The sequence below is a fragment of the Bactrocera neohumeralis genome, unplaced genomic scaffold (genome assembly GCF_024586455.1).
Source record: "Bactrocera neohumeralis isolate Rockhampton unplaced genomic scaffold, APGP_CSIRO_Bneo_wtdbg2-racon-allhic-juicebox.fasta_v2 cluster10, whole genome shotgun sequence".
Classification (NCBI taxonomy): Eukaryota; Metazoa; Arthropoda; class Insecta; order Diptera; family Tephritidae; genus Bactrocera; species Bactrocera neohumeralis.
This window is the reverse complement of record NW_026089623.1, coordinates 6,230,896-6,243,842: the sequence shown is the minus strand read 5'-3', so window position 1 is coordinate 6,243,842 and position 12,947 is coordinate 6,230,896. Positions and strand designations below refer to the sequence as shown.

Below are 12,947 nucleotides of genomic sequence, written 5' to 3'. Positions count from 1 at the left end.
TTGCTATTAGTGTCCCTAGACATCGTTGTATGCTCCCCACTCAATTTCTAGTATTATTTCCGGATATTTTGACCCATTAAGTCCATGATCCAGCTTTTTGGCCTTATTTTGATGAAATTCGATGTTTTCGAATACGGTTTTCCAAAAAGTTCCAGATATTTTGAATAGGATTAATGTCTAGTGATTGCGGGACCTATGGAGTTATTTTTATTTCCATAACAACCATTCATGTACAAGATAAGACATGTATTTTGGGTCGGTATCCTGTTGGAAATTGGTTTTGCTGCTATTAACAGCCGATTTAAGCACACTTAAAATTTAAATTTTTTTCCTAAAATGTTCAGATACATATGCTTATCCATGTTTTCACTAATAAAGTCCAAATGTCCAACTCTAGATGCAACCATACACCCGCAAACCATAACATTACCCCCACAGTGCTCTACCATTGGCAATACATTTTGTCCTTGCGACTCTTCATTGATCTTTCTCCACACTTTTCGTGATCTATTCGAACCAAATTTATTAAATTTTGAATCGTCGGTGAACACAATGTTTTCCCAAAACCAATACGGTTTGTTTAAATATTGTTTAGCAAACGCCGACATTTTCTTTTTATTAACCTTATATATGTATGGCTTACGACGCGCGACTCGTCTATGATAACCAGCACTCTTCAACAAATTCCTTACTGTTTGGGGATTTATTTTTTTGTGTACATTTCAAAAATGTATAAGCATATGTATCTGAGCATTTTAAGAAAAAGATTTAAATTTTAAGTGTGCTTAAATCGGCTGTTAATAGCAGCAAAACCAATTTCCAACAGGATACCGACCCAAAATACATGTCTTATCTTGTACATGAATGGTTGTTATGGAAATAAAAATAACTCCATAGGTCCCGCAATCACTAGACATTAATCCTATTCAAAATATCTGGAACTTTTTGAAAAACCGTATTCGAAAACATCGAATTTCATCAAAATAAGGCCAAAAAGCTGGATCATGGACTTAATGGGTCAAAATATCCGGAAATAATACTAGAAATTGAGTGGGGAGCATACAACGATGTCTAGGGACACTAATAGCAACAAAATGTAGGCCAAAACCCGTTAAAAGTATTGTAATTACTTTTGATTTATATAAACAATCATAAGTGTACGTAAACTTTTTTGATATAAATTATGCTCATTTTAAGCTTTAACTTAAATTTTTTTTATTTGTGTAAAAAAAAAAAATATTTTGATATGCTATGTTTAATGTTAAATATACATATCTTGAAATGGATAGAAAAAAACCACAAAATTTATTAATTTTGAAACAAATAAACGTGTCGATGGAATTTAATGAACGTCAACTTCCTTCCTGAATTTTTAAAATGTAAAGTTAGGACAAAGATGCAAAATGACAATGTCGCAAGACGTTATTGATGTCTATATATATTATTCAAAAACATATTTTCAGAAGTATTTAAATGATAAAAATGTAAAATAATTAAAATCATATTTTTGACATAGGTGTATGTAAACTAAAAGAATCTATGTAAACGTGAACCACCGATATCTTCTTCTGTTCAGATCTCAGAATAAATCACCGAGATTCAGTCCTATTTAATTCGGAAACACAGATCTGGGTTGACTTGAATTCTCTTCAGGACTATCCATGCTATATACCTTTTATATATAGCTTTAATCCGATTTACTTTAAATAAATTGAAGTTATAGTGTTGGTTCAAGTTTTAGTACTTCTCACTACTCTAGAGGCATGTATTTCAGATAATTTTTGAACTGTCGTGAAGAAAAGGCAATTAATATTTTTATTATCCATTTTTCTGTTAGTTATTTAATAACGTTACAAGAATACAGGAAAAAAGGTCAAAAATTATCGTAATAAAGTGGGGGTCTCAAAAAATTATCACTTGACGATATATTAATTTAGAATATTGCGATAATGTCTGGAATTGCTCACAAAAGGCGACTGCATAAAAGAATTACCACTTTTTTATTGTTTCGAGTTTTTTAAAAATAGTAAACTTGGGAATATGCTACTTCCAGACATACATAGGCAAGTCTATAAAGAAGACTTTCTAAAAAATTCACAAAAATCATTCGATCGTGAGTATCGGTTTAAGAAATACTGTTTCGAGAAAAAAAAATTTCAGTTCCGGCTGTACCATTTTGAATGCCTGGTCAGTAAAATACCTATTTCTCGGAAAATAAATTGAGTTTTGAAAAATCCTCTTGTAGGCATGCTCTTGAATACTTAAACTTTGAAAATATAAAAAAACTATTTTTTTTATTTCTAGAATATAAAACCCCTTAAGCTGCTTGCTATTATTTTATGGTTCTTAATTTTAAATATTAAAATTTACCCACCGTTTCAGTTTTCACTTTACAATTCATTTATTTTTTATTCCTATTATTTTTTAATTTCATCCTAATAATGCATGAATTTGATACATATGTATGTAGTTATATATAAATGAAAAAATATATGTAAATAAATGTTCTTTTATATTTTAGATATAAAGGTGGTCGGATGCCTGGCGTAAGAAACACAGATAGACGTCGACCGCAAAATATTTCTTCAACTTCATCTTTAGCGCCACGCGTTGTATTGTCCCGGTTGGAACCAAGAGAATTTGAACGGCTCAAGCTATCATATAAAGTAGCTCTTATTGACCAAAGAAAAACCAGAAGCTGCCGTGGTATGAACATGGGCCAAAAAATAAGTGGAGGTTCAAAATCAGTTAGTCGAAATGATTCACAGGCGAACTTTAAGCCAATAATACCACGTGAACTTGCAGCTGATTTTATTAAACCCACTCGTTTAGATATCCTATTGGATATGCCACCAGCAAGTAAAGAAGTCCAGTTGAAACATTCGTGGAACTCAGACGACCGATCACTAAATATATTTGTAAAAGAAGATGATAAATTGACTTTTCATAGACATCCTGTAGCTCAGAGCACAGATTGTATTCGTGGGAAAGTTGGTCTTACAAAAGGATTACACATATGGGAAATATATTGGCCTACAAGGCAAAGAGGTACACATGCAGTGGTAGGAGTAGCCACAGCTGAAGCACCTTTGCATTCAGTCGGCTACCAAAGCTTAGTGGGCTTGTCAGATCAAAGTTGGGGTTGGGATTTAGGTAGAAATAAACTATATCATGATTCTAAAAACTGTGCTGGAATCACTTATCCAGCCATACTTAAAAATGACGAAGCCTTTTTAGTCCCGGATAAATTTCTTGTTGCTTTGGATATGGACGAAGGTACGTTAAGCTTTATTGTTGATCAACAATACCTCGGGATTGCATTTAAGGGGCTCAAAGGGAAAAAACTGTATCCTGTCGTTTCTGCTGTCTGGGGCCACTGTGAAATTACAATGATATACATTGGTGGATTAGATCGTAAGTAATTGATTTAACCAACTGTTTTAAGTAATCATATATATGTCCATTTGCTTTAATTTTTTAGCTGAACCCTTGCCGCTAATGGATCTATGTAGAAGGACTATCCGCCAAAAAGTTGGGCGCTCACATTTAGAGGAGCGTATTCAAGAATTACAACTTCCTTTATCCATGAAGAAGTACCTCCTGTACAAAAATCGAAGATAATACTTTAATATAAGTTTTAATTAAGATTTAATTTACATTTAAAAAAAACTTCACTGTCAAATAGTATCGTTAAAGCTGCAAATGTTGCCACTATTACACGCGTAAGATCTCCAAAAATTCGGTCTATTTTCAATAACAAACGTATTCAGTGTAATTATAACATTCTTTACTTGTGACTACAGACTCTCGTATTAAAAATATTTTATTAGATAAGCCTAAAAAGTATCTTGCTTCCCTGCATAAGGAAGCTTAGAATAGCATAGAAAAAAAGCTGTAGGCATGTTTAGATTGTTTATTTGAATTATACAATAAATTCACATAAGTATACATTTTTCTTGCAGCAATCGTAATAATTGTAATAATTTATATAAATATGTCAATACCATTAATTTCTAAGATCTATCGGTGAAAGTGAGTAATGGTACTAGAAAGTGTAAAATCTTTATTGACGAAATCATATGTTTGTTTAATAATATAATTTCTGATACAGTAATATAGATATTTGCCAATTTTTCCATTTGTTTTTTTATTTTATATCATTGTGTGCATTTTCATAATCAAAAAAATTAATGATATGTACAAAAATGCGTAGAATCCAAATAATTTCGTTATAAATTCGTTTGAGTCTTCATTTTATAAAATCATTTAGCATCCAACTAGCTACATATGTGTGCATATAAGATTTCAATTACAACATCAGTGTTGGACATGAGACAAAATATCATTCTGCGAAAATGTCTGGCAACCCTTGCAATAGCATCACGTTCAACTGTCATTTTCTGTCGTTGAAGACGGTGGAGAATTTTAGGATATGGCAAGAGAGGAAGTTATTGCGATTCCTATCACACACAAGAAATGGACACCGGGGTAGTGAACCGCTTCACCTCAATCGACCAAACGATAAGAGATCAAATAAAGTAGTCTTTAATAAATTTAATTCAGAAATGTATATGTCCTTAACCTTGTAAATAATTTTATTTTTATTGCCAACTAAAATACAAAAATTTTGTTCATATAAATAATTTTTTTTTTTAATTTTTAATGAGATATTCCATTCATGGTTTCTTGTTTATGTTCTTTATTACTAAAAATTATAAAACACTTAAAATTTAAAAAATTTTGCTCACATTTCCATAAATTTGTCTATTACGATTGGTAGTTCGCGTTCGAACGACGACGACGACGTTTATATACTCCTTCACGTACATATGTCATCATGCCAGATTACGATAGAAGCGTTACGATCGCGGATGTCATAATACGAAATACAGGCGACAGGCGATTTACGTGACGGATGTAACGATTCGACCCTTGATTGGATTTTCGTGTTTTCGAACATACGCAAAACCAATATTCGAACCAGTTGTTTACTAATGTGACAAAACTTGCATATAAATACATTTGGAAGCAATCATATTAAAGTTTTTAATAAGTTCCAAATTAAAGGAAGATTTTAAGAGATAGGGGATGTTCATATTCAACGCAAAAATTTAGCAAGTTTTGCAAATGTCAAACGTTCGAGCAACTCAAATTTTGACATTTCTTGCGTGCCAAAGTGACAAAATCGGCATCAACAAAATTTATGATAGAAAAAAGAGGCAAGCGAAATCGCTCTTTATTTTTGTTTATAACTAATTATTATCATTAATTGTGTTTCACGAGACATCCGAAAATGTGATAAATATATACGTATCTGGAGGATAACATCGAATTGTTATAAAAAAGTTTTGCGATTCTACTATTGCCCTCTTCTTAGCCACTTTTTTACGGAAAAAACTTTGTTTCCTTGCTTTTTTGTATTTAAGAAGCAAACTACACTCACTATCCACCAAGTTATCCACTGTTAAATTGATTAAAAATTCATTTTTAAGACTTCTTAAACTTCACTTCTTCAATGTACCTGCACGCCGCGCAAAATATTTGTTTAAGTATCAGCTGAGTATCTGCAAAAAACATCAGGGTGGAAATATTGCCGCAGTTATTTGCTTGCTCGAACATCCCCATAACCTTTATCTAAGGAATAAAGACGCATTTTGTGTTAAATTGCGGATATTTAAAGATATTAGATTTACAAAACGTAATTATGTAAATCTAATATCTTTAAATATCCAGATTTTTTTTCCAAAAACTCAATAATTACGACATTTCGTATATTATATCGGGTGATTTTTTAAGAGCTTGATAACTTTTTTTTAAAAAAAAACGCATAAAATTTGCAAAATCTCATCGGTTCTTTATTTGAAACGTTAGATTGGTTCATGACATTTACTTTTTGAAGATAATTTCATTTAAATGTTGACTCATGTGGTTTCAACAAGATGGCGCTACATGCCACACAGCTCGCGATTCTATGGCCATTTTGAGGGAAAACTTCGGAGAACAATTCATCTCAAGAAATGGACCCGTAAGTTGGCCACCAAGATCATGCGATTTAACGCCTTTAGACTATTTTTTGTGGGGCTACGTCAAGTCTAAAGTCTACAGAAATAAGCGAGCAACTATTCCAGCTTTGGAAGACAACATTTCCGAAGAAATTCGGGCTATTCCGGCCGAAATGCTCGAAAAAGTTGCCCAAAATTGGACTTTCCGAATGGACCACCTAAGACGCAGCCGCGGTCAACATTTAAATGAAATTATTATAAATTATTTATGTTTTCCATTATTGAAATAAAGATAAATTAATTCGAAATAATAAAGTAACTTGATTTCTTAACTTACATTTCAAATCTGTGAGCGACTATTTTCTTGCTTTGTTTCTGATAGCAAAACTGATAAAATTGGTTTCCGTGACACCCAAAACCGATACAAATTCTGTTTCGAATATCAAACCAACAATATCTGAGTTCGTGACACCTACTTTTTTTGATCGGTTTCGATTCTGATTCCGACAACTCTCAGATTCCCTACACCCCTGATTGCGTTTTAAGTGTCAGTATGTTTGTGGTATCGGTGCGAAAATGAGCTTCAAACAAATAGCCAACATTAAATTTTGATTTAAAATTGGTAAAACCTTTACCGAGGAGTAGCAGAGTGGTTTCAATGTTTGCAAAGTGGTCGTGAGGACATAAATGACGATGTCCATGTACATATGGGCCAATCCAAATCCGTGATCACTGGAAATTCCATCGAAACTGTGCGTGAATTCATTAAAAATCAGCCAAAATCATCATTGAAATTCATGGAAATAGAATTGAACATCTCCTACCCCGAACATTTGGGCTTACGAAAGGTGTGTGCACGGTTTGTTCCGCAAAAATTGCTCAGAATCCAACATTCGAAGGACCGATTATTTGACAAAAAATCACATTTTAACCTTTTGCCACTTCCCATATTCACCTGATATGGCACCATGCGACTTCTTCCTATTCGGAAAAATGCATTTGCCTATGAAAAGAAAGCGTTATGCAGACGTAGAGGTCATTCAAAAGGCTTGCACCAGCTTATACTGACGGCTATACCGGTCAACGAGCTAATACAATCGTTCGACATGTTTGTGGACCGTGTAAAAAGCTGCATTGAAGCGGAAGGAGACTATTTTGAATAAAATAAATTTATTTTGCCGAAAAAATCTTTTGTTCTGTTTTTTTTTTAAAGTCCTGTTTACTTTGGAACACACCCTGCATATTGGGAGTTCAGACAAAGAATAGAACATGCCCAAAATTTCAGATCGATATCTTAAATACTGAATGACTAGTTCAGGTATAGGCTATGTTCGTAAATGCATCATGACTTGCAGCATAAGCAACAGTAGCAACACTGCAAGTTTGACGTTTGATACTTCTTATACAATTTTTGACAATTTGCAGATACATTTGTTTGCATTTTTGAACGCGTATAATACTAAAATGGAAATTTTGCTGAATCTAACACTAGACGAAATTTGTGAGCAAAGAAATGATAGATTTTCTTTAAATTTAAGAAAAAGAAGGGTGTTGAAGTAAAAAACAAAAATTTGTAGGTACAAATGTTTGTCTTTTAAAAGACTTTTATAGAATAAACTTTCGGGATTTTTAAGAAACAGTTTAAAATTTTAAATTATATTGAAGCTTCGAGCATTAAAGCCACATCTAATGTAATACTCGCTTGCGCTATCTTACACAATTTTATCATAAATAAGGGAGGTTATTCTGAACATATTAACAATACAATAACACATGCCGATATGGAAACCAACAATGAAATCGAAGGAATTCAAGATGCCCCCATTCGCCGTGTTGATTCAGATGATATCAATGGAATCGATAGAAGAAACTATTTTACCACTCTGTTTTCATCAAAAAAAATTTACTTTACCTCACCTTCCTTTATTTGAATAATTTTTTTTATTACGTTTTCTGATGAACTTCATTTAAATTTTTATTGTTTTCATTTACATTTTTAACTTCGGTCACAACTTTCTTCCACAATACATTTTTTTTCCTTCTACCCGATTTAAACTCGTCCTTCATATTCAACCGTACTCTCAGCAATAACTGTGTCTCCGCATTACTGAGATTTTCACTAAAAATTTAAAAGTAATAATTTATACAATTATTATTAACATAATTTAACTAAATTTCAATACAAAAATTAAAATAGTTTTGCACTTACTTTTCGTCAGACAACGTAGTTAAATGTAGTAAACAATTTTTTGATAGAAATTATGAGTGACAGCTGATAGAAGTGTTGTCTTTTTGAACGCTTGATTATTGCAGTGCTGCAATATTGGCATTTCTGAAAGTGTAAACACAATGGCTACGACAGACTGCAGCGGCACGACAGTGAACTGAGAACGTCGTTGTTCATCTTACTACATGTACATTTTGAGAAGCAACAACAACACAATGGCCGGCATGTGCACAAAACAACGCAGTTGTCCATTTTGTATGTACACAATTTCGTTGTGGCCATACTAATACCTTTCACTTCAATGAAATTTTAATAATTTGTTCAAAGTGAAATTTTTTATGCAAAAAATAAGTAAATAGGTCAATATTTTTGCTTTAAATTATCAATTGTTATTACAAATGATATAATAGAGCTATAATATAGCTATTTTATGCTTTTATTTGTAAAATAACATCAAGTTTGTTAGAGCTGTGAATAATTTTACATTTTACATATTAGTGGCATCACCACTCTACCTCCTCTTTCTATCTTCCATTCTACTGTCGTCGTACTGTCGTTGGCAAAAATAGGAGCAATTTGAAGTTAGCGAGAACGACAACTGTCGGCCTGCAGTCGTGTAGTCGTGCAGCTGTCGAAATAACACTGCCCATAAGAACGTGTGTATTTTAATATTTGACAGATGTAGTTTGCAGTCTGTCGTAGCCATTGTGTTTACACTTTGAACGTTCTGTTTGTTATGCAATCGTCATGATGCGCGTCATGATGCATTTACGAACATAGCCTGTGTTGCCGTGTTATGCTATACAATTTATTGCTTTAAGTACGTTTTTGTTAAAGTTTCAAATGTATTTCGATTATTAAAATTCATAAAGACTAAATTTACCTAGTTTTGATTAAAATTTTATTTATTGTATCAAAATATTGGTAAATCTTTCCTATTTTATTAAATATATTTGAAGAATATATATAAATTTTTTTTATTATTACAAGTAGTTTTGTTTGGTATACTAGATATTATATGGGTGAAAATAGGCATCCTGGAGAACCAAACACCCAAAATATATCGATAACGCGTCTATAATGCAACCTCTTTACCATTTTTAAGTCCTTTTATTTAAATCTCTGTGCCGAAAAATCAACTACATATTTCGATCAGTTGATCTCAGCTGTTGACGACCATATGATTCTTTTGTTACTTGTGTGATTCTATCGGGTGATTTTTTAAGAGCTTGATAACTTTTTTTTAAAAAAAAACGCATAAAATTTGCAAAATCTCATCGGTTCTTTATTTGAAACGTTAGATTGGTTCATGACATTTACTTTTTGAAGATAATTTCATTTAAATGTTGACCGCGGCTGCGTCTTAGGTGGTCCATTCGGAAAGTCCAATTTTGGGCAACTTTTTCGAGCATTTCGGCCGGAATAGCCCGAATTTCTTCGGAAATGTTGTCTTCCAAAGCTGGAATAGTTGCTGGCTTATTTCTGTAGACTTTAGACTTGACGTAGCCCCACAAAAAATAGTCTAAAGGCGTTAAATCGCATGATCTTGGTGGCCAACTTACGGGTCCATTTCTTGAGATGAATTGTTCTCCGAAGTTTTCCCTCAAAATGGCCATAGAATCGCGAGCTGTGTGGCATGTAGCGCCATCTTGTTGAAACCACATGTCAACCAAGTTCAGTTCTTCCATTTTTGGCAACAAAAAGTTTGTTAGCATCGAACGATAGCGATCGCCATTCACCGTAACGTTGCGTCCAACAGCATCTTTGAAAAAATACGGTCCAATGATTCCACCAGCGTACAAACCACACCAAACAGTGCATTTTTCGGGATGCATGGGCAGTTCTTGAACGGCTTCTGGTTGCTCTTCACCCCAAATGCGGCAATTTTGCTTATTTACGTAGCCATTCAACCAGAAATGAGCCTCATCGCTGAACAAAATTTGTCGATAAAAAAGCGGATTTTCTGCCAACTTTTCTAGGGCCCATTCACTGAAAATTCGACGTTGTGGCTAAGGCTAAGTCTATTCATGATGAAATGTCAAAGCATACTGAGCATCTTTCTCTTTGACACCATGTCTGAAATCCCACGTGATCTGTCAAATACTAATGCATGAAAATCCTAACCTCAAAAAAATCACCCGATACAATGAACATGTCTCACTCAAAATTGGAGAATTGTAGCCATCTTTTAAAATGTTATGAAAACAGCTGATTTGTTTTTGAATACGGTTGATTTCATACCAATATACTCGTAAAACCATCAGTGTAAATACCTAATAGCCCTGAGAGACGAAAGCGCTAATTTGCATTAGCGGGCTTAATTTACAGTTACTTGCGCATTTGACCCATGTTAATGCTAACTTGTAATGCAAAGGAATATTAATAGTTTTAGATGGCAGAAAATAAACAACACACAGTTTGCTATCCATTTTTCCAATATTCTTAACTTTTTCGCACACTTTGATTTTCCAAAAATACTAAAATTTCTATTAATAATTTCTCTTATTAATTTTTACTTCACTTTTTTGTTTTAATAAATAAACAAATTTCACAATTAGCTGTCTAAATGCACAAGTCTGCCGTCTGTCACCATAAAATTACAATGCACATTAGCTTAATGCGTATTAATTTTGCTCGTCTGTCAGGGCTGTAGGGGAAATGTGTATGGAGTGAAAGCGCTTTTAATTAATGCGACTAATTTGTACGTATAAACATAGTATATGATAACATCCAACAGCACAATTGTATCTGCAGTTGTTATTTTTTGTTTTGCAAAAAATATTTGAACCATTATCAGAATTTAAATATATATTAAAAAGACAATGATAATAATAACCCCTCTTGCTCTAGCTTTTGTTGATCACCATTTTTTTAATTTATTTTGAATTGTAAATATATATTAAAAAAACTTCATACATAGATATAAAAATGAAATTTTACAAATTTTAGTTACTTTTTGGCAACAGATTTCGTTGCGACAAATGAATATATAACTATATTCCCTATTCCGGCTTTTTCTGGCTCCGATTTAGAATAACATCCCCCGATTTCGGGGTTAAAATGGGTATGTACGGATAGAGGGGGTCCTCCGGAGCAAAAAAATAAACACATATTAAATGCGTGTTTCTCCGGACTTTTTCGGAAATGCAGTGAATGGGTCTAATTATTGAATCCGTTTCGATCGAAAACTTGGCAATTCGATCGAAAATTATTACATTGAAATCATTGAAACCGTACCGAAAATTAAGTTTTCGATGCAGTTGAACTTACTTGCCGCCTCGATAAAACACATTTCGTGGCTAATAGATGGCGCTAATTTCGAAATCATTGAAACCGCAAAATCGAAAATATTTGTCGAAATCTATCCGTTGATCAGTAAACTGCGTAAATTGGCAAAAATGGAGCATTTATAAATATTTATGTAAAAAAATACTTGAGAACGAGTTAACAAACTGTTGTTTGTCGCGAGTAAAAGAAATTATATTTATTTGGGCAGTACACTTATTTTCGTGTTGCCTTTTTTATTCATAATTTCTTACTGACTGCATTTTATAATCTTAGTGCTATTTATACTTATGAAATGCGGCTGCTGTTATCTGCTTGCAACTTCTTTGTTGTAATTCGATATCTGGGCCCGAATCGCGTCATTCGTGAACGAGTGAAATTGTTCGAAATTTCCAGTTTTCGGATTGCGGCACTAGTTATCGAGTACACTCGTTCGAAATTTGACATTTTGTCATTCGATAACGAGTTGTAATTCAAACGAACCTAACGAAATGTCATTCGATTGATAATTTGCAATCGTTAATTCAAAAGTTTTCAAACGTCGTGAGTCTACTCAGGAAAAGTCAAATAAAATGTAAGTTAACGTTTATGTTATTGACTATTTTATAAATAGAATCATTTTTTTTAGGACAAATGTTAATGAAATCAACATGAGACAAAAGAATTTAATGGCCGAATACATGCTTCGGCATCAAGATTTGGCCAAAAATATATTGCCGAATTGTGGTCAGGGCAAAGCTGCTGCCAATAAATTGTGGGACTCCTTGGCGGTCCTGCTTAATGCGGCCGGTCCACCAATGAAGGATGCTAAGTCTTGGCGGAAAGTACGTAGATCTCCATGCATTTCCTCTTTTGATAAGTGTCTTGACAAATATATTTTCTATATACATATACACTTAGGTATTTGCTGATCAAAAGCACAAGGTCAAAAAGAAGTTGTCTTTCAACAAAGCGTCGAAGCAGCGAACTGGTGGTGGTCCTTACGAAGAAAAGTACCTAACAACAGCAGAGGAGCAACTGCTTCAGGCTACCGGCATGGACGTTGCGGTAGAAGGCCTGAGAGAAGTAAGAACTTTTGGCAACTCCACCCCTGAAAAAGAGCCTGTCGAAAAGCTTATGGCAGAGCTTTTATACAGTGACGAAGACGACGTTCCACCGAAACCCTCTACTAGTCGCAGCGCTACGAAGAGGAGCAAACAGGATGCTGCCGATGAAAAGCTGGCCCTCATTAAAGAAAACATGATCGCGTTTGAAAGCTACCAGCAGAGTATAGGCGCAAAACTAGACAAGCTTATATGTAGCTTTGAAGGAGAGGTCGATGGAAATGAAAGAGGAAGCTCACAAAGCTTATATGGAAGTCAAAGCAATAGAGCTGCAAATTAGCCGAATACAATTAGAAGCCTTAAAAGAAAATAAATAAATATACATACAAA

The 12,947-nt window shown here is 33.6% G+C and overlaps 1 protein-coding gene across 3 annotated transcripts in view; it reads left to right on the top strand.

The window, feature by feature from the left end:
* Positions 1-4,134, top strand: part of LOC126764874 (protein gustavus) — a 52,564-nt gene extending 48,430 nt beyond the window's left edge. For all 3 annotated transcript variants that reach the window (XM_050482515.1, XM_050482514.1, XM_050482516.1), the window contains 2 exons: positions 2,522-3,414; positions 3,482-4,134. In XM_050482515.1, coding sequence (XP_050338472.1) covers positions 2,522-3,414; positions 3,482-3,621 — 1,033 coding nt within the window. In that variant the 3' untranslated portion in view covers positions 3,622-4,134. The remainder of the gene's footprint in view (positions 1-2,521; positions 3,415-3,481) is intronic.
* The last annotated feature ends 8,813 nt before the right edge of the window (positions 4,135-12,947 follow it).